This window comes from Apostichopus japonicus, chromosome 9 (genome assembly GCF_037975245.1).
Source record: "Apostichopus japonicus isolate 1M-3 chromosome 9, ASM3797524v1, whole genome shotgun sequence".
Taxonomy (NCBI): Eukaryota; Metazoa; Echinodermata; class Holothuroidea; order Aspidochirotida; family Stichopodidae; genus Apostichopus; species Apostichopus japonicus.
The window spans coordinates 17,047,458-17,072,360 of record NC_092569.1 but is presented as its reverse complement, the minus strand read 5'-3'; the positions used below and the strand labels follow the sequence as shown (position 1 = coordinate 17,072,360).

The window sequence follows — 24,903 nt, the reverse complement described above, 5'->3', positions numbered from 1 at the left end:
AATCTTCACAATGTTTGCGACAATATCGAGTTCTCTTCCACGCTTCTCCTCTAAAAAAAGGTGGGGTGAATTCTGCCCCCTCCCTTTGGTTAACCACTGGTGTACGAGGTTCCTATTGTAAACTGTGTGTGTGTCAATAGGTCAAATACTAAATAAGAGAGGAAGATGGAGATGGGAGAGGACGTTGATTCCACGAAATGATTTGAGTAATTTGATATCTTTAATAAGGGTTGCATACCAATTGCTCACCGTATACTATTTAACATTACAAACACGTTGTAAGTTGATAATATAGACAGCGGAACCTTAAACTAACATTTAAGGTAATGGAATTTCATTCCTGTATCTTAACATGTTTCAACTGTCCGTGGAGGCAGATTTTTGTGACACCTTAAGTCGTCTGGTAAAGTGTCTTATCCAAAAATTGAGAATATTCTTGTTATACTCAACCTGCTACCTTACATTTAATAAACACATCTACAAAACTGTACATGGTAAATTCTCGCACAATGTGTAAATATTTCCGCAACGTGACGTAACATGTATCAGTCTTTCTTGACCGACTGGAAGTTTCCATTGTGGATGGGTGCCTTTGAATCCTTATCTTTTTAAGATTGACAGACGGTATCTTACCACGAACAAGAACAATGCGATCTGGCTGCGAGACATTATTTTACAACTTTATAAAAACATTTCAGGTTATCCGTTGTTTTCAGGAACATCGAGTATATTTCTTACCTATGGAGATACATTTCATTTGAGTTGTCATTCATATTAAGCCAAGACATTCATAAATATGGAGCCTTCCGTGACTGTTCGATCAATAGTTGCATTCTTGTGCACAACAACTATCGCCTTTACGACCTCGGAAGAAACGGTGAGTTAAACATTTTACAGTTTTCGTTTTTTGTTCTTTATAAATCGTTGCGTTCATCTTTCGTTCTTGCTTGTTAGATGTTGAAATTACCTCCAAAATATTTAGAAAATTCAATTTCTCTATTACCTTTTTGACAATTTCAAATACAACATTCTTGTTTTAAGTGGCCTGTGCAGTTAGAATATAGCGACTGAAAGTAAAAAGTATTTTGCTAATAATAATTCTTTTTCATTAAATTCCTTCTTTCCAAAAAAAAAAAATAACCTATCTACAGCAGCATGTATGAATGTGCGTTTTTTTTTGGAGGGTGTGGGGGTCGTGGGGAAGGGTGTAAAAATTTGCACTGGAAGTAACAGAAAATTAAGTTTGCAACAAAAAAATGTTTAGTTACATTTCAAATTTTACATTGCCCTAAGAAACCTCTCATATTTTCAATTAGCAACGGTTCCCGATTATGTATCCCTAAGTGTATATATTTACCCATTCGTCGCTAATTAATGACATATAATACCAAAGTTTCCAATCTAGAATTGTTTGTTTTACTGGATGATTTAGTGCATAACTGTTAATATCTTCAGAATAAAACAAAACATTCGGAAAAGTTATTTTAAGACAGTTGAACCGTTAAATTCATTAAGACTATCTTTATCATTTTAGAAACTTTAAACATAGATCTCACTAAATTTCATTGACTATTATCAAGTCTCTATATAATTTCTAACTAAAAACGGATAACTTCCTCTTGACAAAACGATTAGACCACATTAGTGCTCAAAGTATTCCAGTGTACAGTATAAGTTGTATCATTGAGAAGCTTTGTTTAACAAATTCTAGATCAATTCATTCTTCCCGTTGTCATTTAGTTGTAAGAAAATTATTGTTGAGCGTTAAACACATACTTGTAAAATTATTTTCATTATTTTCATATCAACGTTTGTAATTAAAGTTCGTTCTCTTTGTCCTTGTTTGGTAATTAACTTCATTTAACGAGACGGACTTATATTCTGTCTAGAATATCAAATTTTAATGTAGTTAGAACAGATGTTTTAGAACCTTGCTTCTATAATTGTCTAATATATTTCCGTTTACTTTTATTTGAGTTCATCTAAGTAGGCATTGGTTAATCTTTAAAAGTCACCTTAGACACCAATGCTAATTTTTGACTTCGCATAATTGATCTTAACAATAGCTATGATGTAATAATTACATGAGTAAAATTTCAAGGGTTTTCATGACTTTGAAGACTAATGCATAACTATAGAGTTTATGTAGTAAACTATCAAGCAAGTAGTTTTTAACTTGATTATGAGATCCTTAGGTACAATATTGTGATACTCTTGGAATTTGAAAGTTATTTGCAAGGGTACTATAGTATAAAACTAGTTCTCGGCGACTACGCACTATGACATTTACAAAATGCAACCTTAATTCATAATTCACTTCCATGCATTTCAGAACTTTATCATTATTTTACATTAAACTAATAATATCTAGGTATATGTTCATTTTGCTCGTTCAACTTCGTCCTTCTCATTGACTTAAAAGTACTTAGAAGTTTAAACTACCGTGATTTTGAAGACTAATGCAACATTATAAAGTTTATGCTCTAAACTATCAAACAAGTAATTTTTTTACTTGACATTAAGACCCTTAAGTCCAATATGTTGATGCTCTTGGAATTTGAAAAGTATATGCATGGGTACTGTACTATAGAGATAGTTTGATCTCGGCGACTTCGCATTATGAAGTTTACAAAACTTGCTTATTAATTCGTTTTATTGTTTGTGTAATGTAACGTTAATTCGGGTTGTAAACCGTTATCAAATATTGACATTTACTTTGTATTTGAAATTTAAGGCATATTTTTTGTTAATTTCTCCGGCCAATATCTCATGGAAGCCTAACGCATGCAATTGGTGCGTTTCATACCGTGCCGTATTCCCATGTAAATCAATAGTGTACTTTTCACGGTGTAAGAAAGGTCTTAATAAAAAAAAAATACAATATACGGTTTATATAAATCTTAATTCCCTTTCATATACTCAATTCCATTTCCAAAATACATAAAATGTTTGCTGTGTTTGTTTTACACATTAACGCACGTCGTATACTTTATTCATTGAAACAATTGATATGTTTTATTAAGCTAGAAAACTCTGGCAAGTATCTTATAAACGATAGACTCGAGTTATCATTTAACTCAAAGTCACGTCGTTAGTCTTCAAAAACATTACTTCTTTCACAATTAGGCTGTTGTTAATTCCAAGCGTCATTAATTTATCATCCCCGACAACGCTGTCTTAGTAACGTGGAAGATCTCTGCGTATATGGTGTAAGAATTTTTGCTGTTTTATGTCAATTTTGAGGATCTTTATCAACACAAAAATCATTACTTCATTTCGTTTCATGTAAACACATGAAACGATACAATTTTGATAACATCAATTTCTATTGTAAAATATACTGTATTAAAATATTGCAAAGTTGCCCACATTGCTTTGTGGTAAATAGAACCTTTAACGATTATTTGTCATGTTTTCTTTATTCACTGAAGTTACTACCGCTCTAAACAAAATACAGGCGCATTTAAATCAAAATTAATGTTCACGAACATATTTTTCTTCACATTTTCCGTTAATGTAAGAAAGTAAAATTCAATTCTTTAATCTTCATTCATTTCTCATCGCTTACATAGTTTTGTGCAAAATATATTCTATTTTCATCTGCGTTCCTTGAATGTAAAGCCAATATATTTGCTAATAGTTTTGATGCAAATAAGAAAAAAAAAATACTACACAAATCCAAACAAGTTTTGAAAATACTTTTTGCGTCTGAATTAAGTTAAATAACTATTTATAGATTGAGTTTAAATTCTATACAATATTTATTTCCCCAACCCACCTTCTCCTTCCCCAAAATATGATATATGGGAAATATTTCCAGTCAGTTCTGATTGTTTTTTGTTCATTTCAACAGTTACACATTTCAAGGAACATATTTCAAAAACATTAATTAAAGATTGTACAATTGTAATGGATGAAGTTGTCAAGCAACCTGACGTAAGCAAGTATGTCGGTGAACAACCTTTTTAATTATTTATTATTTTTAAAATATTGTTTGCCGAAATTTGTGGCATTTTAAAGTTTTTTAAACATTACTATCAATAAACATGACATATTTATATCTTTTCTGTGACTCTTCTTTTCATCAATAGAGTATTCATCGGAGAAGTTTACCTTCAACTGCAGATGGCACGCAGAGTAAGATATTTCATTTACATGATATATTATCATGTATATTGTCATTCCATCTAGATATTCAAAACCCAAGTAAATTATATTAATGTGTTTTGTTATTCCCAAGATAACTTTTGGTGAATTTCTGTTTCAATTTTATTGCCATTATGTATGTGAGACAGTATTTAGTTTGTTACTTTCGACAACTTAAAACAATAGAAAAATTACTACATATAATATTATAGAACAAGACAAGTTACTTAGTTTTGAAAATTGTTTTAGAATATATATACATTCGCCAGCACCCACCTCCACCTCACACTCACCCCTCCCTTCATAAAAAATAAAAGAAATGAACATAAAAAAAGAGAGAGGGGAAAAGAGAGAAAGGGTGAGAAAAAATGAAAGCAAAATAATCTAACACAGAAAGTGATATATGTATCAAATATGATGTAAAGGAGTTCATGTTACTACAGACAAATATTTAATTCTATTTTTCCGGTTGCGTTTTTTAATCGTCTCCTAAAATCACAGTTAATTGTCAATTTCTTGGTAGGATTTTCTTTAAATGTAAAGTATCAGTATACGGTGACACGATTTCGTGACAAATTGAACACAAAGCATATTTTCAAAATTGTAAATGTTTTTCTCTCTTTGTTACAGTGGCTCAATACTTCTTTTATCAACGTTCTGAATATCCAAAGGACTGCCGAGACGTCCAAAGCCAGTGTTCTACGTCCAACTCTAGCGGAGTATACATCATCAAGCCAGATGGATTTGAAGAACCATTTGAGGTGTACTGCAACAACGACGTTGGCGGAGGAGGCTGGACGGTACGTCTATACATTGAAATGTTTATGTCATATTTTAAACGTGGTAAAGTTTTTCGCTAGTATGTAGGATCATGACTTTAACATGTGTAGTTTTAATCAATAAGTCACATCCTCCACCCAGTAACGTATAAATTGGGAAAAAAATAGCTGGCTCTTTTTGGATACGACCTTAGTGAATAGTTTCAGCAATTGATACAATAAATTGTCCATTCCTCATATTTGTGTACAATTGTGAGTGTGCATTTAAGTGTTGAGAGTATTCGCAATCTGTTCCTCTTCTGTTACAGGTCATACAACGTCGCGATAGCGGTGCTGTGAATTTCAATAGGAGTTGGTCACATTATGAAGATGGATTTGGTTTTCTCTCCACTGAGTTTTGGCTCGGCAATGAAAAGTTATCATATTTGACGAATCAAGCAGACTACGAGCTTCGTGTGGATATAGAATTATCTAATGGAGTTTCTTTCTTTACAACATACAGAGGTTTTCGTATCGCTGATGAATGGGGGCAATATAAGGCTACATATATCGGCGCATACGAAATTCATCCGCGTAAGTAAAAACAAAACATTAATAATAATGCAGTAATATCTTGATACAAAATGTACAACTTTCAATAATTTGCATAATCTTTCAATGCAAATCTTTCTTATTCTTCTATTTTACTGTAACATTTAGAAAGTTTATGACAGGAGTATTTGCATAACATTCTTGTTCAAATCCCATTTAGCAGGTACAGTGATCCCTACATGTCCTACGAACACGATCTACGGAACCTGCAGTTGCAAAGCAACATGTGAAGATCCCAACGGACAATCTGGTTGTAACAGGGATTGTTTGGGTAGTGAGGGTTGTACCTGTCCAGCTGGTTTCTTAATGCAAGGGAGTGACTGTATCAATGCGAGTGAATGCGGGTGTTTCGCAGCAGAGGCCAACTTGGTTATACCAGTGAGTACTTGCAAGACTTGAATTTCAATATCACGTGACTATGCAATTAAACAGAAAGTAGACGTAAGCTAAATGACGTTGCGATACCACAAAATGCAAGAACAACATTTATTTGGAATCAATATTTTTCTCATATTCTCAACGATTTAATTATAGAATGGAGAAACATATGTTAACGATGACTGCACACAAAAGTGTTCTTGCAACCACAACCGACTGATTTGTGAAGACTACAGATGTAGTACCAATGCTGTATGTGATGTCAGAGGTGGAGTACGACAGTGTTATTGTAATGATGGATATGAAGGTAACGGTGAAACTTGTGAATCCTTGTACACAGACTGCCAGGATGTGTATGACGATGGACAAAGGCAAGATGGCGTGTATACAATCATGCCTACTGGATGGCCTGGTTTACCATTCGACGTAAATTGTAAAATGGAAAACGGTGGAGGATGGACCGTAAGTCTTGATTGAAACTATACGAATATTACAAATATGATTCTGTGAGTTATTATAATTTAGTCTGTTGCAGACAGTTATGGAAGTAAGAGTTTCTGTGTTCAGTTTTATTGCATTTTTTTTTCATTTCTTACCTGTGATTAATTGTATTAGAAATATTTTAGTAGATGCGAAGGGTGGCATTCTTAAAATTTGCCCTCCCCCTAAAGTGAAAAAAAAGCAAAACAAAGTAAATATATTGTCGGGCTGTATTTCTTAAATTAAGCTTGTCTGTTGAAATGCTTCAGCAGCTTCCATCGTTATCTTTCTTTCAATATTGTTACCCGCTATATTTTCAGGTGTTTCAACGTCGTACCGATGGCTCTACTAACTTCTACCAAAACTGGGATATGTACAAAGAAGGATTTGGTGACAGCCAGAACTTGAACTTATGGCTAGGAAATGAAAAGCTTCATTACTTGACAAACCAGAGAAACTACAAGCTTCGTTATGACATCATTACTTCTAGTGGATCTGCTAAATATGCTGAATACACAGAGTTTCAAATAGAGTCTGAAAGCAACAACTACAGAATGAATAAACTAGGCACTCACAGTGGAGCTACAGGTTTGTACATGCTTTGTTATTTGCACCTTGCAATGGATAATACTTCAACATAAAGTTACTAGTATGTTCACAACACACGTCACGGTTTCAGCACATCTTAATGTTAACATACGTGTATAAGTACACTGGATCTGAAAACCTGCAAAGAGGGTTTGGTGTAACAACCCCCGCCCCCCTCCTTTCACACTTCACGCATATCTTTTGTACGGTTGTATAAACGAGATAATTATATAGTTTGTTATCCATTTCAGGGTATGTTTGATAATTGACAGGTATTAATTAAAATATAAAAACCACTGGAAACAACTAAAGGTGATGAAATAATACCAATTATATTCGAACGTCTTAATTAATTACAATTGGTGTGTACAACTATCGTTACATCAGCGAGTTTTGGTTGTATAATATTGAAAGAGCATAGTAATCTGAACAATTTAGAAAATCTCGTCCCACATGAACCCGTTACTTTAAAGAGACCGAATAGTGTTAAGTATTTACCGCATCACTATATCATTGGATACCGTTGGTACTATTGACAAAATATTGAAGCAGTCTGACTCGTAGATGAACAAGAATGTAGGCTGTATGAGCAAGCACCAGTCTAAGAACAGGACATATAAGGGAAGAGAAATGACCATATATCTTCATTGAACCATTGAAAGAGAATTAAATAAGTAGGTCTCACAAGGACAACATAGCCTACTACTAGCAGAATAATGTTCTTATAAAATGTGTGAAACAGTTAAACCCGAAGAGCCATACACCATGTTTCAAGACAAAGACAACCGGAGACATAGATAAAATTACAAAATTTATAATAATAACTAAAAAATAGTTATTGCATAGCCCATAATTTCGTTCTCCAAAAAGGACCAAATTCAATTTGAACTTATTTGAGCAATTAATAAATGTCAATAGAAAATGATGTCCTATCAGCAAGATTGGTTTGTAGGCTAATATATATATATATATATATATATATATATATATATATATATATATATATATATATATATATATATATATATATATATATATATATATATATATATATATATATATATATATATATATCAGTTAATTGAAATCCACTTCACCTCCAAGCCTAATTAAAATAAAGAAAATAAAGAATAAATCAGCACATGAAATATACAACGATTACACAAGTCCAATGTGACCTCCCCCACTTACGTCTCAGTATAACTAAAATGTATTTTATGTCCCAACAAAAGTATTCAATATATCAGGATACTAACGCTATTGTTTAATGACCAAGTATTAACTGCTGATTGTTCTTGTTGTTTTTCTTCACAGGTAATTATCTCTATTATAGCAGAGGAAAACAGTTCAGCACGCATAACCGAGACAATGACGCATGCGATAACTTCAACTGCGCACAGCTACACAGAAGCGGTTGGTGGCACTATGATAATTATTGCTCTTATTGTTATAGTTATAGCTATTGCTATTATTTCCAATACAGCAGCAGTTGCAAGTCACGTTGTACTTATTACAACCTGAACGGTGTCTACAACGGAGGCAACGGGGAAATGATCTCCTCTTATTATAGTAACTGCAATCCCCAATTTGTGGAGATGAAAATTTGTCCATCTTCTTGAGTTAATGACGGATAGTCTGTTTTGTGATTTCTCTCGAAACCATTTTGGAAGAAAAATTAGCTGTAAACTGAACAGATATATCTCGTTGTAAGAAAGACAACTGGACAAAGTGAGCCCGTGGTAGTAATTAAAAAAAATACATTAAGATATGCATCATCTTCAAGTATTGGAACCTCTCAAGAAAAGTTTAATGAGGAGATTATTAGCTCAAACTTGAGTGGCAGATTGGAAGTAAGGGAACTATATATTGATCTTCAGACACATTGTTGAACGTACCTTTATTTGCAATGAATACCTAAAGTGAATATGTTTCAATTGGAATGAATATAAATAAACAAAGTTGAACATGATTATATATGTGTATTTATTTGGTTCCTTATATCGTGTTTACATCCCTAAAGACAAGTATGTAACAGCGGGACAAGTGACGGGTCCACTCCCCCACCCCTCAGTCAAATACCCCCTCCCTCATTAAATGGTATTGGTGGGCAAAACAAAATATTGGAAGAAAATTACAAAATGCATTAGAAGGCTCAGTTAAACCAGTTCGCTATTTAAGTTAATCCGTAATTGTCGGGAATACTGAAATTAATACCAGCCAATTGCGTCTAATATTTCGTATTTTATAACCCTATCATTTTGCTTTCAGTTATCGCTGCGAGATACCCCCTCCCCCCACCACCACCCCATCCTCGTCACGCATGATACCCAACGCATGCTACCCTGCTTCCATGACTGTTATAGTATTCATATGTTTATAATTTTATACCATCGTTAGTTATATCGACCTTCCGAATTTAATTCAATATTGTTACCTGGAAGCTGCAACATGAGAGATTACGTAATTCCAACATTGCCCGTCTGAACTCACCCAGACTGATCAGTCGTTAGAATACGCCAACCGATTTTTTTTTTTTTTTTTTTTAACGGATAAGGTAAGTTTTTTTTATAGGAGACTAGGAGTAAGTTTTGGCTACCATTATATTATTCAAGGCCAATATATACTATTAACTTGATTGTCTTAACTGAATTAAATGTAATTTGACTTGTGCATAACCTTAATACATATAGTTTTAAATAGAGTCTGAAAGCGACAACTACCCTATGAATAAACTCGCTGGTCGCAACAGTGGACATATGTAATGTCTAACCCTCTTTGCCATGATAATGAATATCATTCACGAACTTTACATAACTAAACGTTCTTCCAGTGATCTAAATAACTTCATAACACAAAGAAAAGAATGACAATAACCCGCTGTAATCAGATGTGATAAGATGACTTTACACCGACTGTGAAATCACCCCATACATTATCCAAACTACACCATAACCATGTCCCCCTACATCTATCTATATAGTATATAGACAATATAATGAATGCCATGCAAGGTACTGACACATAGATGATTATCGTTATATAAAGTAATATAATACTGACATCATCGTTAGTATACTCTTGAACAGTTCATGCAGTGATCTTGTTCTTATCATTATTGAAGATCTGGTCAGATAGTCTCATCGATTGTAAATGTGATCACACACATGATTCTTTTCCTGTGACGTGACGTTAAAACGTTCGATAATTCTTGAACGTTTGGGAGTGTCCACAATGGATAGATACCTTTGAATCCATATCGATTTAAAAACGACAGAATGTTATATGAAATAATATGACAGAACAGAGTGAGGTAGCTGAAAGTTACCATTGAAAAGAAAAGTATCAGTTCAAAGCCTTCCGTGGTTTTTCGAGCCGTATTTGTATTATTTTGGACAATGCAGCTGACCCTTTCGTCCTCGGAAGAAACGATGAGCTAAAAAATGTTTTTTTTTTTTTTTTTCATATTTGTTCTTGTTCCCTTCAAATCATTGATTCCATGTTTATTCTTTGCTTGTTAAACCTTAATTAGTGTTTTACTTAATTCTTAGTAACGTGATTCAAACTCGCTGCTTTATGGCTAATTCAATACTTTATTCAAAATTCTTGCAGTGAGTATGAATCATATACGTTCTTCAATTTTTTTAATAAATACAAATCTTACTAGTAATCTTAGTTTTCATGCAGTTCGACCATGACGACTAATCATGTAAATGAGCTTTACGATTTGTTCTCTCAATATGAATTCATAGTGTATAACATTTTCATATATCCTTATAACGTCCCTGTACATGCTCGGGAGTCTGATTTAATGACCCCAGGACACCTACCCCTCACAGTGAATAGAAGAAGCAATAGTTATAAACTACAAAAGTTCCTATTCATCGCTTCGATGTTCATCTTTTTCAAAAGATAAGAGTATTATTTTAATTGTAACAGATCCTTTAATTTAACAATATACCTCAATTTGAAAATAAACTGACATATTATTTAATTTCCATGTCAATTTTAGGGTCTATAGCAATTTAAAATAAATATCTTTTGCAGAAAGTACTCTTCATTTTGTTACACGGATATGATACAATTTTAATACTTTCATTTTAAAATTGGGATGACTGCATGCTTTAAAGGTGGCTGCAATGTCAACATAATTTTACCTTACGTTTTTTTTTTCACTTATAGTTACAACTTTTCATCAATAAAATAAGGTAAATGAGTGATTGAAACCATTGTCATAAGTTTTTACAAACATTTTGTATTCACTAACATATTCCTTAATTAGGTAAAATGTAGAATTATTTGTACCCCCAGTCGTCATTAAGTGATCATCGTTAATATAGCTGCACGGATAAAAATATTTTGTTCTTCACATTTCCATATTCTTATATTCCTTTTCCCATGTAGCCAGTCTCTGTTGTTTGGTAAGTGGTGCAAAAACTAACAGAAAAGTTACCTAACTAACAATAATCATAATTGAAATATGTAATTTTATTCACCAGAATTTGGTTAAAAAAAAACGCAAAAGGTGAAACTTAAGAAAAGAAATATGTTAGGTTATATCGGGAACATAGTGACGCTTCACAAAATATAACATATTGCATGTTTGCGTACATGCGAGCTCTGTGTCGACCAAAAAAAAAATAATATAATCAACATATAATGTACCGTAAATAATTCATTTGTAGTCGAAATCAGGATTCAGCATTTCGAATATTTACCAACTGACAATCACACGTTTTGCCCAGGAGGTGCTTATTACACTTATTTTTGCCGATTACCTGTTTCATATTGCTCTGAAAACATTGATTACGAACAGTAAGAAACAAGAAATAAATTGTGCAGCTTAACAGTAGATGTATGCAATTAATGTTGAACGTTAAGTTCTGAATACCACTGTCTAACTGGTACAGATCATCTCATCTCAACCAAGAAAAACCATCTGTGGTATTCTATTCACATAATTAATACATATACATCAATCTACATATTAAGAGATGTATGCAGGTAGCTTTTAACGGTATTTATTAATATAGCACAGGAAATTAAAAAGTAATGAAGATCCAGATTGTCCCTTTATGTTCAATATCAATTTCTTCCTCCTCCATTCGAAACATGTTTAAAGAGTAAAGCCTCAATTTCCGATTGGAACTTTGGACTATACTAAGAGATCATATTCTACGTTCTTTCTCTTCCCTTTACAAACTAAACCCTTCCTTCTTAACTTAACATAATTTACAGTTTATACAGTAATTTGTACGTTCCAGTGGTTTGGTGATCCCAAATCAAGTTTTTGTAATTTGGAATACTATCTTACGATATTCTTCCAGTAGCATCCCGTACTTAACTGACAAATAACTGTCAGCTGCATCATACTCCACTCCTGCTAGATAGCTCGTAGCCAAGAATTCTGTAATATGGACACAATATTTGTGTCATGTAACTTGTACAGTTATATATGATACAGCACTACATCGTTATACTTGCGATAAACTAATTTTAAACAGTGCAACTATTCGACAAGAAAGAAACTTATGAATTATTAAAGTAACATACGTCAATTAAAAGCCCTATCGCCTTTCACATTAAATCACAAATGTAATGAGGTTTCTGCGTCTAGATAGAGGTTCTTATTAGATAAATGCTACCCATCACTGGATAGCTGACAAGTTGACATTTTATGGCATTATCAATTTTCCGTATCATACAGTTTTTGCTATCACAGTCTGGAGTTTCCGTCACTTGCAAACAAACCTCTTCTCTCTGTAGTCAACAATTTTCATACGCTGCTCCTGGATAGCTTAAACGGAGTAACACTGCCTCAGTTGCCCTAATTTTTGCACCGCATGTACTTCCATTCATGTTCTTTAACATGCAAGCCATACAGATATGAGAAACGATGTCATCTTACGGCTTTGCGAAACTTTTCCAGAAGGAGAACATTGTGGCGGATTGGTATAGACTATAAACGGAGTATGACACCTAAGGCCTGCAATCTGTCATATAGCATGGCTTGATTCTGGTGTGCAAGATAAGATCATATCGTTACGGTACTGTACTGTACCTCTAGCTTCTAACCAATAACAAGTTTGAAATATTAGTATGTTAGAAGCTCTGGTAATTTTGTTAGGGAGCCCTGGATAAATTCACAAGGGTTGACACGTCCTTGAATTGTGCCTGTCGAACAAAAACAACTATAACAGAAAAATGTATGATCGCGTGTGTATATGTTTATTACAGTTAACCTTGACTTGAATTTTATTACATCTCCGCTTCTTCGCGTGCAACTTGAAGCTGTTTTATTGAAATCATGCATGATACTTTTCTATAAGTGTTTGTTCTCATCAAAATACAGTTCCTTTTCAACTATTGCATAAAGCATAGTTGTGATTAAAACAATAAGTCAGTTCTCATTGCCATTTATAAAAAAATACTAACTGGCATATTGAGCACAAAAGAAACGTTATAAAAGGAGCCATTTTTCGATGTTAGTTACCTTGAACTGACATGGTTATCGAGAGATTAGCTAATACTAATAGCTAATACAATTCTAATAGAATGGTTTTGTTACTATGTCTTTGTTGCAGTTGCCGCCAATGAATACACTTTTTGATATGCTCAGCTCAGGAACAAACTTTATTAAATACGTACATTTTCTTCAATGTTATTGACAGTGAGTAAAAAAAGTTTCATTTCATTTACTACGTTGTTGACTTCTGATAGGATGATATGCAAATAAATCTCCACTGCTGTAATTTAACGAGAATTTTAGCTATCAATTAATCACATACATTAATGAATATACTTAATTGTATATTGAACACAAAAGAAGACTATTAAAGACGGTATTTATATTGTATTTAATAGACAAAGATCATCACACCAGAAAAATTCCACTTCACGACCGGTTTGAATCTTTTGGGACCCATCAGGCGAGGGTAGGAATCGAATCCCGGACCTTGTGTCACAGAGCGAAGTTCGTACCACTTGACCACAGTGATTCTAATGATGTGTGAAGCGTATAAACTGGCTTTGTATAACTGCTAATGAGGGCATATTACCCAATTGTTATGCTTGTCCAGAGTGTACCCCTGGTGCTTTTATATCTGTAAATGTACTCAGATAACCAACGTTGTCATAAAAGTCTTCAATGAATAATACATGAGGCGCCTTGCCGTGGGCAGACAAAGTAATTTTCGCCTCAGTGTAGACATAGCTATCACAGTAAATATCAAATCAGTGTACCAGCTCACTCTGAATGTCTTTAGTACTTTGGGCAGGTATAATGTCGGTAATCATTTAATCTGCTGAACATTTTAAATATGATCCTTACCAGACACTCGCTGTATCTGAGGTCTAAAAAAATATTACAAACTTAATGCGGCGATCTAAACAAAGTAAGATCTCTAAACTTTTTGGCAATTCCCTATGTTTATTGAATATAGTTTATTTTCATGCACGTTTTTTTTTAGGTTATTATATAGGACGTCTATTACAATAAAACGACGTTTTGACAAACATGATTAGGATTTCAATATTATATGATGTTTTTTATATGTGATTTATTATTTGAAAATATAAACTCAGGACCAGGAGAGCCTGGTCAATATATAGTAATACCATGTAATATTACGGTTGAATGAAATTTGCCCCAACTTTTAATTTGCCAATGTGTAATTCTTCATTTGATATCAGAGAGGAATAAGTCATTTGCCTTTCCAGGTTAAATAAATTTGCCGTTTCATAGTCAATTGTTCACTGTAATTTTTCAGCTTGTTGGGTCTTAGAAAAAAAAAGTACAAAAGGAAGAAAAGATAAGGAAAGAAAAAAAATGTCATACTTTCACCTTTTACAAGAACAACTCATCTATTGCAAGTGCACGACTGGTGTTAAATGGGCTAGTATTTCAGTAGCGTGTGCAAGAAGGGGGGGGGGGCGGAGTTTCTACATTTCATAGTCATTCGGGGAATTTCCTACATTCAGGGGAAGAATGAATTCATTGGGTGGACAACCCCCACCCCCACACTTTTTAATTTTAAACGAGAAAGGAAAACGTATTTTTCAGCACATGCTCGTGTTAAGAGCTACATACTTTCAATCTATTAATAGCCTTTACCTCGTAGTGCATCATTTGACGTCCAAGGTTTTTGTTTTCTTTTCTATAAACCTCCCTTACGTTAACGACCATAGAGTCGCTTCTCCTTCTATATAAAATCCTTTTTTCGCCTCTGGCCCTTCCGTAAAGGTTGAATTTCCCTATGCACGTAACTGTAGTATTCAATACACTAGAAATAAACCTCTTGGCGATATTCCTTTCTTCATTTATTTCTTGTTATGTAGGGAGTATCTCCCAGATGTAAAGATATCCCATTCCTAGAAGTGTTGAGCCCGTTGTCGAGTTTGGTGAGTAAAGCATACGCTTAGTTGGTTCTGTTCATGCAAATAATTATTTTTATAAAAAGAAATCTTTGTTGCTTTCTCTTTGGTATCGAACCAAACTGGTTTCACGTCGTGTTGGTTAATTCAGTATGCAGAGCACAAGGCTTGTAATACTCAGAGAGATAGTTGAATCATTTTCTTGCCAAAAATATATTAATAATAATAATGATGATGATGATGATGATGATGATGACGATGACGATGACGATGACGATGACGATGACGATGACGATGACGATGACGATGACGATGACGATGACGATGACGATGACGATGAAGATCATGAAGATCATGACGATCATGACGATCATGACGATCATGAAGATCTTGACGATCATTTCGATCATGACGATCATGAAGATTATGACGATCATGACGATCATGATGATCATGACGATCATGACGATCGTAACGATCGTGACGATTGTGGCGATTGTGGCGATCGTGATGATCATGATCTTGATGATCGCGATGATGATTTCAATACTAATTATGAATATAAATTTACAGAAAACCTCATCGATAATTGGATTTCGTTCATTTCGTTTGCAATCATAAATATAGTATTTCATATAAAGTATGAAAACATTGTCTTTCCCGTTGTTGTAACCAAAAAAGATATCTTGCCTTGAAAAAAGAACTGCTTCTTAATGAACAAATTTTCAACATCTAAAATGAAAGAGGCAGTAACGGGACATATCCAAAACAAGTGCTTAATATTCTCAGTTTCAATGTTACAAATGAGACGCTAATCATATTTTGATTATTATAACCTGAATTAACTGAATTAACTGAAAGTTTCTCATAGCAAGATACTCCACAAGATACCCCACAGTCTAAAACAGTAGGCATAATATATTCAAATAGCCAAACTTTAGCATCATCAAATGAAATTTCTGAAGAATGAAACTATAGAAAAACTAACGATAGGGATAGATATATATTCACAGTTACTGCAGTGTTAGGTGAAATACTTATTGCACTACTTTATTAATACATGTCATTTGACATATAAGCATTTTCAAAGCTTATAACCACTTTTGGACCAATTTTGTATCTACATTATATTGGTATACTGATATTTGCTTAAGAACGAAGGTGATTGTGCAAAGAAAGAAATGGATGCTCATAGAAAAATTGTCATGAAACCTCTAAGTCAGTTCTCTTTTTAATGATTTACTTCAATCTATGAAATCATTATTATATCTGCTGTAAGGTAGGTAATTAACCAGTTTCTCTATTCAGAGTCATTAAAATGCTTGCACTTCAACTCCATTCATTGCTTCAAATAACGAGCAAATGCGTTTTCAGTGATATTTTGTTAATATTCATCCTCTTTTTTAATTACTTTTCGAATACATAAAGAGCCTGTCTAGTAACAATAGCGCGGCTGCCTAAGCTGGGAATAAATAAAAGGTTATCACATGAATCAAATAAAAAACGGTTGAAAATATATCTACTGAATAGACCGGGAGCTTTACCAAGCTTTATCTCCTGTATAAGTATCGTTACATATTGCTGGAAGATTGAATTTTTGTATAATTCTGATGAAGATAACTAAATGTAAACCTAAGTGACAAAAGCTGATCATCCGTCAATGACGTAATCACAGTATCGTTGTACAATTCGTGCTCTGATATTGATACTTATTCGTTTCGTCCAATCAGCTTTAAGTTAATACATGTACATATTTGTTGAGACTATGTTATTTAGTCTATATTAAAGACATCGCTTCATCCAACTTGGTCATTCAAAAGTTTACGGAGAACACCAATTACAAGTAGAGCGGTCAACTTAGAACACAATGGAGAGAAAGATTTTTTTTCAGCTTTTCCATTTGGCACTAATCCTCATCGATATGACGGATGCAGGAAGTAAGTATATATTTTTACATGATAATAAGAGTTATGGATTCCATTTTCTTTCTATTTACCAATAACAATATGTTGAGTCTTTTGAAGTTCCCATGGGGTTGTCAGGCTGTCTTGGTTGAGGGGTTTGGGAATACAGACAGTATTTTCTGTTCTGTTTTAAATTATGTTTCTTTTCGGTAAACTATGTTGACATCCAATTTTCTATATCACATCATTCTAAGACAGACTGCAGCAGGTTTGAAGTTTTTCAAAAGGCTTATTTTGGCAACCTTGTGAATTGAAAGCAACGTGAGTAAGGCAACTTTCAGCAAATTTCGAGCAAGGGTTCTTCAAGAATAATTCACTTTTATGGGTACTCGAGCTGCTTGATTATTAACATCATTACCCCTCCCTACATATAGCTAGAATAGAGAACAGTCTAGATTACAGAAAATTGATGGTAAAATATAAACCATCGGCAGGCTTACCTATATTTTATTAACTTCTGCATGTCTAATTGGAGTTTTCTTGTGATATTATAGTCACACCAGTTGGTATCTAGGAATATGTTGTTTATGGTTCCTAGGGCTATTGATATATGACAATCATATGTTACTTAATGGCCGAGTTCTGAGTGTGTTATCACCCTTTCATCTATAAGATAGTTAATACCGAATATACTGTAGTTCGCGTATGATATTGGTATGTTAAAGTTTAAAGCTGATTTATTTTAATCGTAGACTCAATGATAAGTCTAAGTTTATGATAATTGTTATCGCCCAAACAGTTAGGCAGACCAACAAATCGATTCATCTGCTGTTAGCGGTCAATGGGGTGTTGCTTTGTACGGGAGAATGTATACACCAGTCATCCAAAGATAATATCAACACATATCGTCACAAAAGTCAACCTTTTGTTTTTCTTCAAATGTTTGCCGACTTCAAATATTCCCCAACTTCACTCCGATCTTGGTTTAATTTGCGCAGTCGTTACACAGTGCATTATTTGTAATAGACTGACTGATTACGTTATACATGTCGTCATAACTGAAGTCTAGTTCTAAGTATTTTGATCAGGGAAGCAATGTCACAAAACTGCCAAATCGATTAGTTGTCTAAAGTTATACCACATAACTTACCATCAAACCTAGACAATTTTCCTCACTTTCAGTACAGTCAGTTCAACATGTACAGAAAACTGTCATGGACTGGGATATGCAGTATGAAAACTGCTACCATTAACTTAATTTATGTTTTGACGATTTCAATATTGGTTATCTATACCATCCATTTTATTTAACATTTACTTATTTACTTCTTTTGTAAAGAATTTCATATTTATAACCATTACTTCACACTTAACCATTTTCATAAATCTTAAGATTTGTTTTGTTCCGTTCTGTTCTGCTGTGTTTGCGTTTCGTTTGTTTCGTTTGTCTTGCCTTGTCGTATCTTGTCTTGTTTTTATCATAACTTGATTTTGTTGCTGAGAATTTTTCAACGCTTGCACATGTAGCTGTTTCTGATGTGTGTTTCTTCTTTTTCTTATTCATAGAATTGTGTGATTTTGCTGCGAAATTTCCATGCAAAGGAAGCCACTGTTTACCTTCACCTTGTAAAAGTAAGTAAAAAGTAAACAGAACACAGAATGTTGTCAAATTATTATTTACAAATTATTATTTGTCACAAAGTTGATGTATTTCTTGTGCATGTGATTTAGGTGGTTTGCAAACTTGACGTCTTCCTAGCTTGTTTAATTGTTCATTTAAACCAAAAATACTTATACAAAATACCATTGTTTGAGAGACAGCATTTAATATCGGTACGTGTTGATTCGTTATATAAATTTTCAGTATTATCTCTTTATGATCTGAGTGCATGATTTCACGAGTTAAACTTTATATAACAAATTTCGGTCACCAAATACATTTCATCCTTCTCACCTTAAATTTGAAAGTATTATTTCAATCATTGTTTTTTTTTTTTTGGGGGGGGGGGATTTGCAAATATAAATTATGGGTCAATGAGATATCGCCCCCGTTAATGATGTATGATCTTACAATTTTCGCATTATTAGCAACATTCTGTCTATATAGACAGCCTTCTTAAATATCTGCTTATCTTTATTTTGGTCTGTTAAGATAACATAATAACGAAAATAAGACCACTAGATCAGTAAATGATAATACACGGGCATATTATTATCTGGTTAAAGGGGAATTCGTTATCAATTTAGCTGTTAAATTAATTGTGTTGTTGATTTTTCATTTACATTTTCATTTTAAGATTTTCCACCATCATTCATATGTTCGATTCATGTCTGGTTAATCATATTCTTATTTTTCACCATCTTAAACCACTTTCATTTGAAAGCACGATGTGTCTATAGTCAAAAATGTAGTGCAAACTAACCAGAATGGGGGCTTAGTTCAACATAGTACTATTTATATTTAATTGAACCCACTTCACAGTATTGATATTGCTACAATTTTGTTCATAAACATCATTCCTATCCTGTTTTAGGCAAGACAATGCAAAAATCAGAGGAACCAACTACTGCAGTCACTACTGAACCACTAGGCACGACTCTAGGTAAGTCCCGTATCATATCAAGCGCACTACTCATATCATGTGATAATAGAATAAAACACATTAATTTTGCATTAATGTGCATTTTGATTTAATTTACATGCTGTCTTTAAAGTCGCAATCAGCTTTCCGCCGTTATTAGGATGTTACTACATGAAAAAAAATGAAACAAAACATAATAATCATGATATTTCAAAGCTAAACTGCTCTTATCTCTATGCAGGTTCTTCGATATATACGTGTCCTCCGAACATGATCTATGGAAACTGCACTTGTGAAGCAACATGTGAAGATCCCAAAGGAGAGTCTGCTTGTAACAGTACCTGTTTAGGTAGCAAGGGCTGTATCTGCAAAGCTGGATTAATGCTGAATGGAAGTGACTGTATCAGTGAGAGTAGCTGCAGCTGTTTCGTTACAGAGGCCAACTTGGTTATATCGGTGAGTGTTTGTGACATCTATTAAATGTAAGATGACATTTCTAATGGATTTTTGAACACAGAATTAAATATTATCTGACAACAATTTTGTTCTTCCAACTTAAAATTTTACATTTGATCTGTTTTAGAATGGAAAAACATACGTTAACGATAACTGCACCCAGAAGTGTTCCTGTAGCAATAACCGACTGATCTGTGAATATGACTACAGCTGTAGTACTAATGCTGTGTGTGATCTGAAGAACGAAGGACAACAGTGTTATTGTAATAAGGGATACGAAGGTGACGGTGAAACTTGTGAGTCATTGTATACAGACTGTCAGGAAGTTTATGACGCTGGCCATACACAAGATGGCGTTTATACAATCATGCCTACTGGATGGCCTGGTTTACCATTCAACGTATCTTGCAAAATGGAAAACGGTGGAGGATGGACAGTAAGTCTTGATTGAAACAATATGAATATTTCAAGTATGTTTCTGTGAGTTTTGTTGATTAAGTCTATTGTTGACGGTTATGCAAGTCCAAGTTTCTGTTTCGGTTTGGTTGCACTTTATAATTCCTTACCAGGTATTGAGTGTATCAAAATTTCTTTAGTGGAAGCAAAGTGTGACAATCCTAAAATTGCCCACTTCCTAAAGGAAAGAAAAACAAAGAAAAGTCTTACATTTGTCTTACTGAAATAGTATTCTATAAATATATATTGTGCGGTGTTTCTTAAATTAAGTTTGTCTGCTAGCATGCTTCACCACTCTCATTATTATCTTTCTTTATTATATTTACTCGCTATCTTTTCAGGTGTTTCAACGTCGTACCGATGGCTCTACGAGTTTTTATCAAGACTGGACTGCGTACAAAGACGGGTTTGGTGACAGCAGGAACTTATGGCTAGGAAATGAAAAGCTTCATTACTTGACGAACCAAAGAAACTACAAGCTTCGCTTTGATATGAATTTTACTGGATATGCTGAATATGCTGTATATGCTGAGTATCCAGAATTTCAAATCGAGTCTGAAAGCAACAACTACACAATGAATAAGCTGAGCAGTCACATTGGCACTGGGGCTACAGGTTCGTTACAAATTTGACATTTGCGCCTTGCTTTGGATAATAGGTCAAGTTATAGTTACTAGTATCGGTTCACAATATAGTTAATGAGTATATGTTCGTCATGGTTTCAGCACATCTTGATGTTAAATATTATCTACAAAATCTGCTTTAAAAAAATCTGGATCAGAAACCCTTGCAAAGAGGTGGTGTATCACCTCCACAACCCCCTCCATCCTTTCACAGTTAACGCACACAGTTTATACGGTTGTATAGACGAGATAATTATCAAGTTTATAATCCATTTTGGGGTATGTGTTTGATAAATATCACGCATTAATTAGAAAAAAATACAGATAGAAACAGAAACAAAAGTGAAGAAATAATACCACGAATATTCAGCCATCTAAATTAGTTGCAATTGATGTGAAGAACCATCCTTACATTCGTCAGTTTTGGTTTTGTAATATTGGAAGAGCAAAGAAGGTTTTGTCCAGAACGGGATTTGAACAAGTGATCTGAACAATTGCAAAAAATTCTCGTCCGATCTGGACCAGGTACTTTAAAGAAACAGTAATGTATTAGATAGTTACCGTATCATCGTATCAATTGGATACATTGGTATCATTTACAAAATATTGAAATAGTCTGACAAACCGATGAAAAAGAAAATATATTAAATGAGCAAGCATCAATCTAAGAACGGGACATATTATTGAAGAGAAATACGACTATATATCTTCACAGAACCATTAACAGAGCATAAATATTGAGGGTTTCCAGTAAACACATACTACTTACAGAATAATGTTTCTTACACGATCTGCGAAACAATTATACCAAGAAGAGTCACACACCATTTTTGAAGACAAAGACGACCCGAGACATAGATAAATTGTAAGGTGAAAATAATAACTAAAAACTAGTTTTTTTTTTTTAAAGCCATCATTTATTGTTCATTGCAACAACAACATTCATTACATATTTTTCCTTAAAGTACATAAACGCAAACATTCTGCATAAAAACATAACAGTAATGGCATAACAACAACCACTATCATTCAAATAAAAATGGGTACGTACTAAAAGTGGCCTTTAAGGTCTGGAACGGAAACGGCCCACGTAATTTGTTCTTATGTAATTGATGTTCCACTTGTAGTTGAAATTTGAACTTACAAAAATTCGTTTAAAATTAACGAACCATTGTTAACTTTCTTCTGAAAAATGTAATATTTGATATAAAAAAATAAAAAGTTCAATGGATGTTTTGATAACAGTTGATATCCAAAGAAAACATCTTTCTTTGAAAAAAACAAACTGTCTTTTGAAATATTTTTGCTCAACGTCTAAAATAAAGCTAGCACTAATATTACATTCCCAAAAAAAGATGTTCTATTGTTTCATCATTAACTCCGTAGAAATTACAACGAGGGTTATCTGTCATTTTCATTTGAAATAATAAATAATTTGTTCCCAAAATACGGTGAAGAAAGCGATACTGTATCTTTGTTTCCCTTAAAGACTTACACGGAATTTGAAAAATAACATTCCATTGACTCTCATTAAAATCAAACTTGTCATTCCATTTAACAATAGACTTAGGGCGAGTGATTACCCTTTGAATAAGCTGCTTATAAATGAACCGTGACCGATATTGAATAGCCTGAGTGTTCAATGTTTCAGGATTAGTAATACTGTGATTCAATGACCTTCTCCAATGACCTGGAATAGCACAAATGACACCATAGTAAATAGTGAAAGGACAATTAATATGATTCTTTTCTCTTAAGTCAGAAACAGATAAAAGATTACCACCCTCATTAGTAAGATCGCTTACAAATTTGATTCCATTGTTATACCATGCTTTATAAGAAAATACGATTATTCACCTTTATATTGTGATTATTCCATATCACTTGACTTTCATAATTTTCAGTGACATCTTTAAAGGCGAAGAGAGTCCAACCGTGTAAAATATCATTGATAAATACATTATTTGTGTGTATATCAACTGCCTTATAATTACAATCAAAAACCAAATGGGCCCCATAATCCTTAAGGTAATAATTAAAGTACAACTTCCAAAAAGCAGTGTTATTACTAGTATAACGCTTAAACCATGATCATTTCAAACCGTGTATGAAACTTTTAATATGAGTTGCATTCAGCCCACCTTCTGGGATAGAGATAATCAACGTATTACGTTTAATCTTGTCTGGTTTCCCATGCCAGATGAATTTGAATAAAATAGTATCCAATTGCTTGATAACCCAATCCGGAGGATTTGGCAAGCATTGAAATAAGTACACAAACTGGGAAATACCAAAGTTTTTAACCAGAATAATTTTACCAATTGGGGTTAAATCACGACATAACCACAAATTCAAAATACTCTTTAGCCGAGATCATTTTGGCATAAAATTCAGCCTGAAAAGGCTGTCACAGTCATTACTCACAACGATTCCTAAAGCAGTAACTTGGCTTTCAGTCCACTTGAACGAATACAAATCAATAAAATTTGGTTTACGACCAATGAAAGGACCAAGAGGGAAAATATTGGACTTGTCAAATTTAATTTTAAGTCCTGAAGCCAATTCAAAATGCTTCAAAACTAAAACAGTCTCCTTTAATGAATTATAAAAACCATCTAAAAACAAAACCGTGTCGCCTGCATACTGAAGAATTTTAAGATCCTCATTAAGAAAAGAAACACCTTTAATACTCTTATTAGCATTAATTTGCATAGCCAGCAGTTCTACACAAACTATAAAAATCTAGGGACTTAAGGGACAGCCTTGTCTAACACCTCTAGTAATGTCAAAATAATGAGATGCAAAACCATTATTGCAAACCGTAGCAGAAGAACATGCATAGAGGGTACGAACCCCCTGACAAAAGTTATCATTAAACTTGAATAAATGTAAGCAGTGAAAAATAAAGTCCCAATTCAACCTATCAAAAGCCTTTTCAAAATCAATCAAAAGTAAAAATCCAGGATCGAATTATTCCTACAATAGTCCATAGTGTCCAAAATACAGTGAATATTTTCTCCAATAAAACGACCTTTAATATAGCCTGTTTGGCTGGAGCCGATGATCAAGTTAAGTATTTTTTTTTTATTCTCGTTGCTAACACCTTGGAACAAATTTTGTAATTTATATTTAGCAATGAGATTGGACGAAAATTTTTCACCAAATTATGATCTTTATCTGGTTTCGGAATAAGCGTTATCAAATTACGTGATTGCTCCATGGAGAGAGCAGATTGCTGAAAAGCAAAATTGAGGGAATCAGTGATCATGTTACTAATATTTGGCCAAAAATGTTTATAAAACTCAACTGAAAGGCCATCACTCCCTGGGCTTTTTCCATGACACATTGAAAAAAGAGCAGATCTACACTCATCCCTGTTAATGGACCATCACAAAGTTTGGCTTCATCAACAGTTAAACAATGAACAATTTGGAAATTTTGGAAAAAGAGAAAATTGTCGTTACCTTGGCTCGTATACAAATCCTTATAAAACAGAAAGAGTTCTCGAAGAATTAAGGTGGTATCAGTAATATCGGTACCACACCGATCT

At 33.5% G+C, this 24,903-nt stretch overlaps 2 protein-coding genes across 2 annotated transcripts; both read left to right on the top strand.

Moving 5' to 3' along the window:
- The first annotated feature begins 686 nt into the window (after positions 1-686).
- Positions 687-8,934, top strand: LOC139973657 (uncharacterized). The gene is made up of 8 exons (XM_071980478.1): positions 687-877; positions 4,092-4,137; positions 4,777-4,946; positions 5,234-5,498; positions 5,677-5,894; positions 6,051-6,356; positions 6,695-6,962; positions 8,277-8,934. Exons 1-8 carry the CDS (start codon positions 797-799, stop codon positions 8,579-8,581), a joined length of 1,659 nt encoding a protein of 552 aa, XP_071836579.1. The 5' UTR covers positions 687-796; the 3' UTR covers positions 8,582-8,934.
- An 8,229-nt stretch (positions 8,935-17,163) lies between these two features.
- Positions 17,164-21,362, top strand: LOC139973919 (uncharacterized). Its single transcript, XM_071980809.1, has 6 exons — positions 17,164-17,269; positions 18,803-18,868; positions 19,771-19,839; positions 20,060-20,274; positions 20,402-20,710; positions 21,072-21,362. The coding sequence occupies exons 1-6, from the start codon at positions 17,200-17,202 to the stop codon at positions 21,360-21,362; spliced, it is 1,020 nt and encodes a 339-aa protein (XP_071836910.1). The 5' UTR covers positions 17,164-17,199.
- Positions 21,363-24,903: the final 3,541 nt, after the last annotated feature.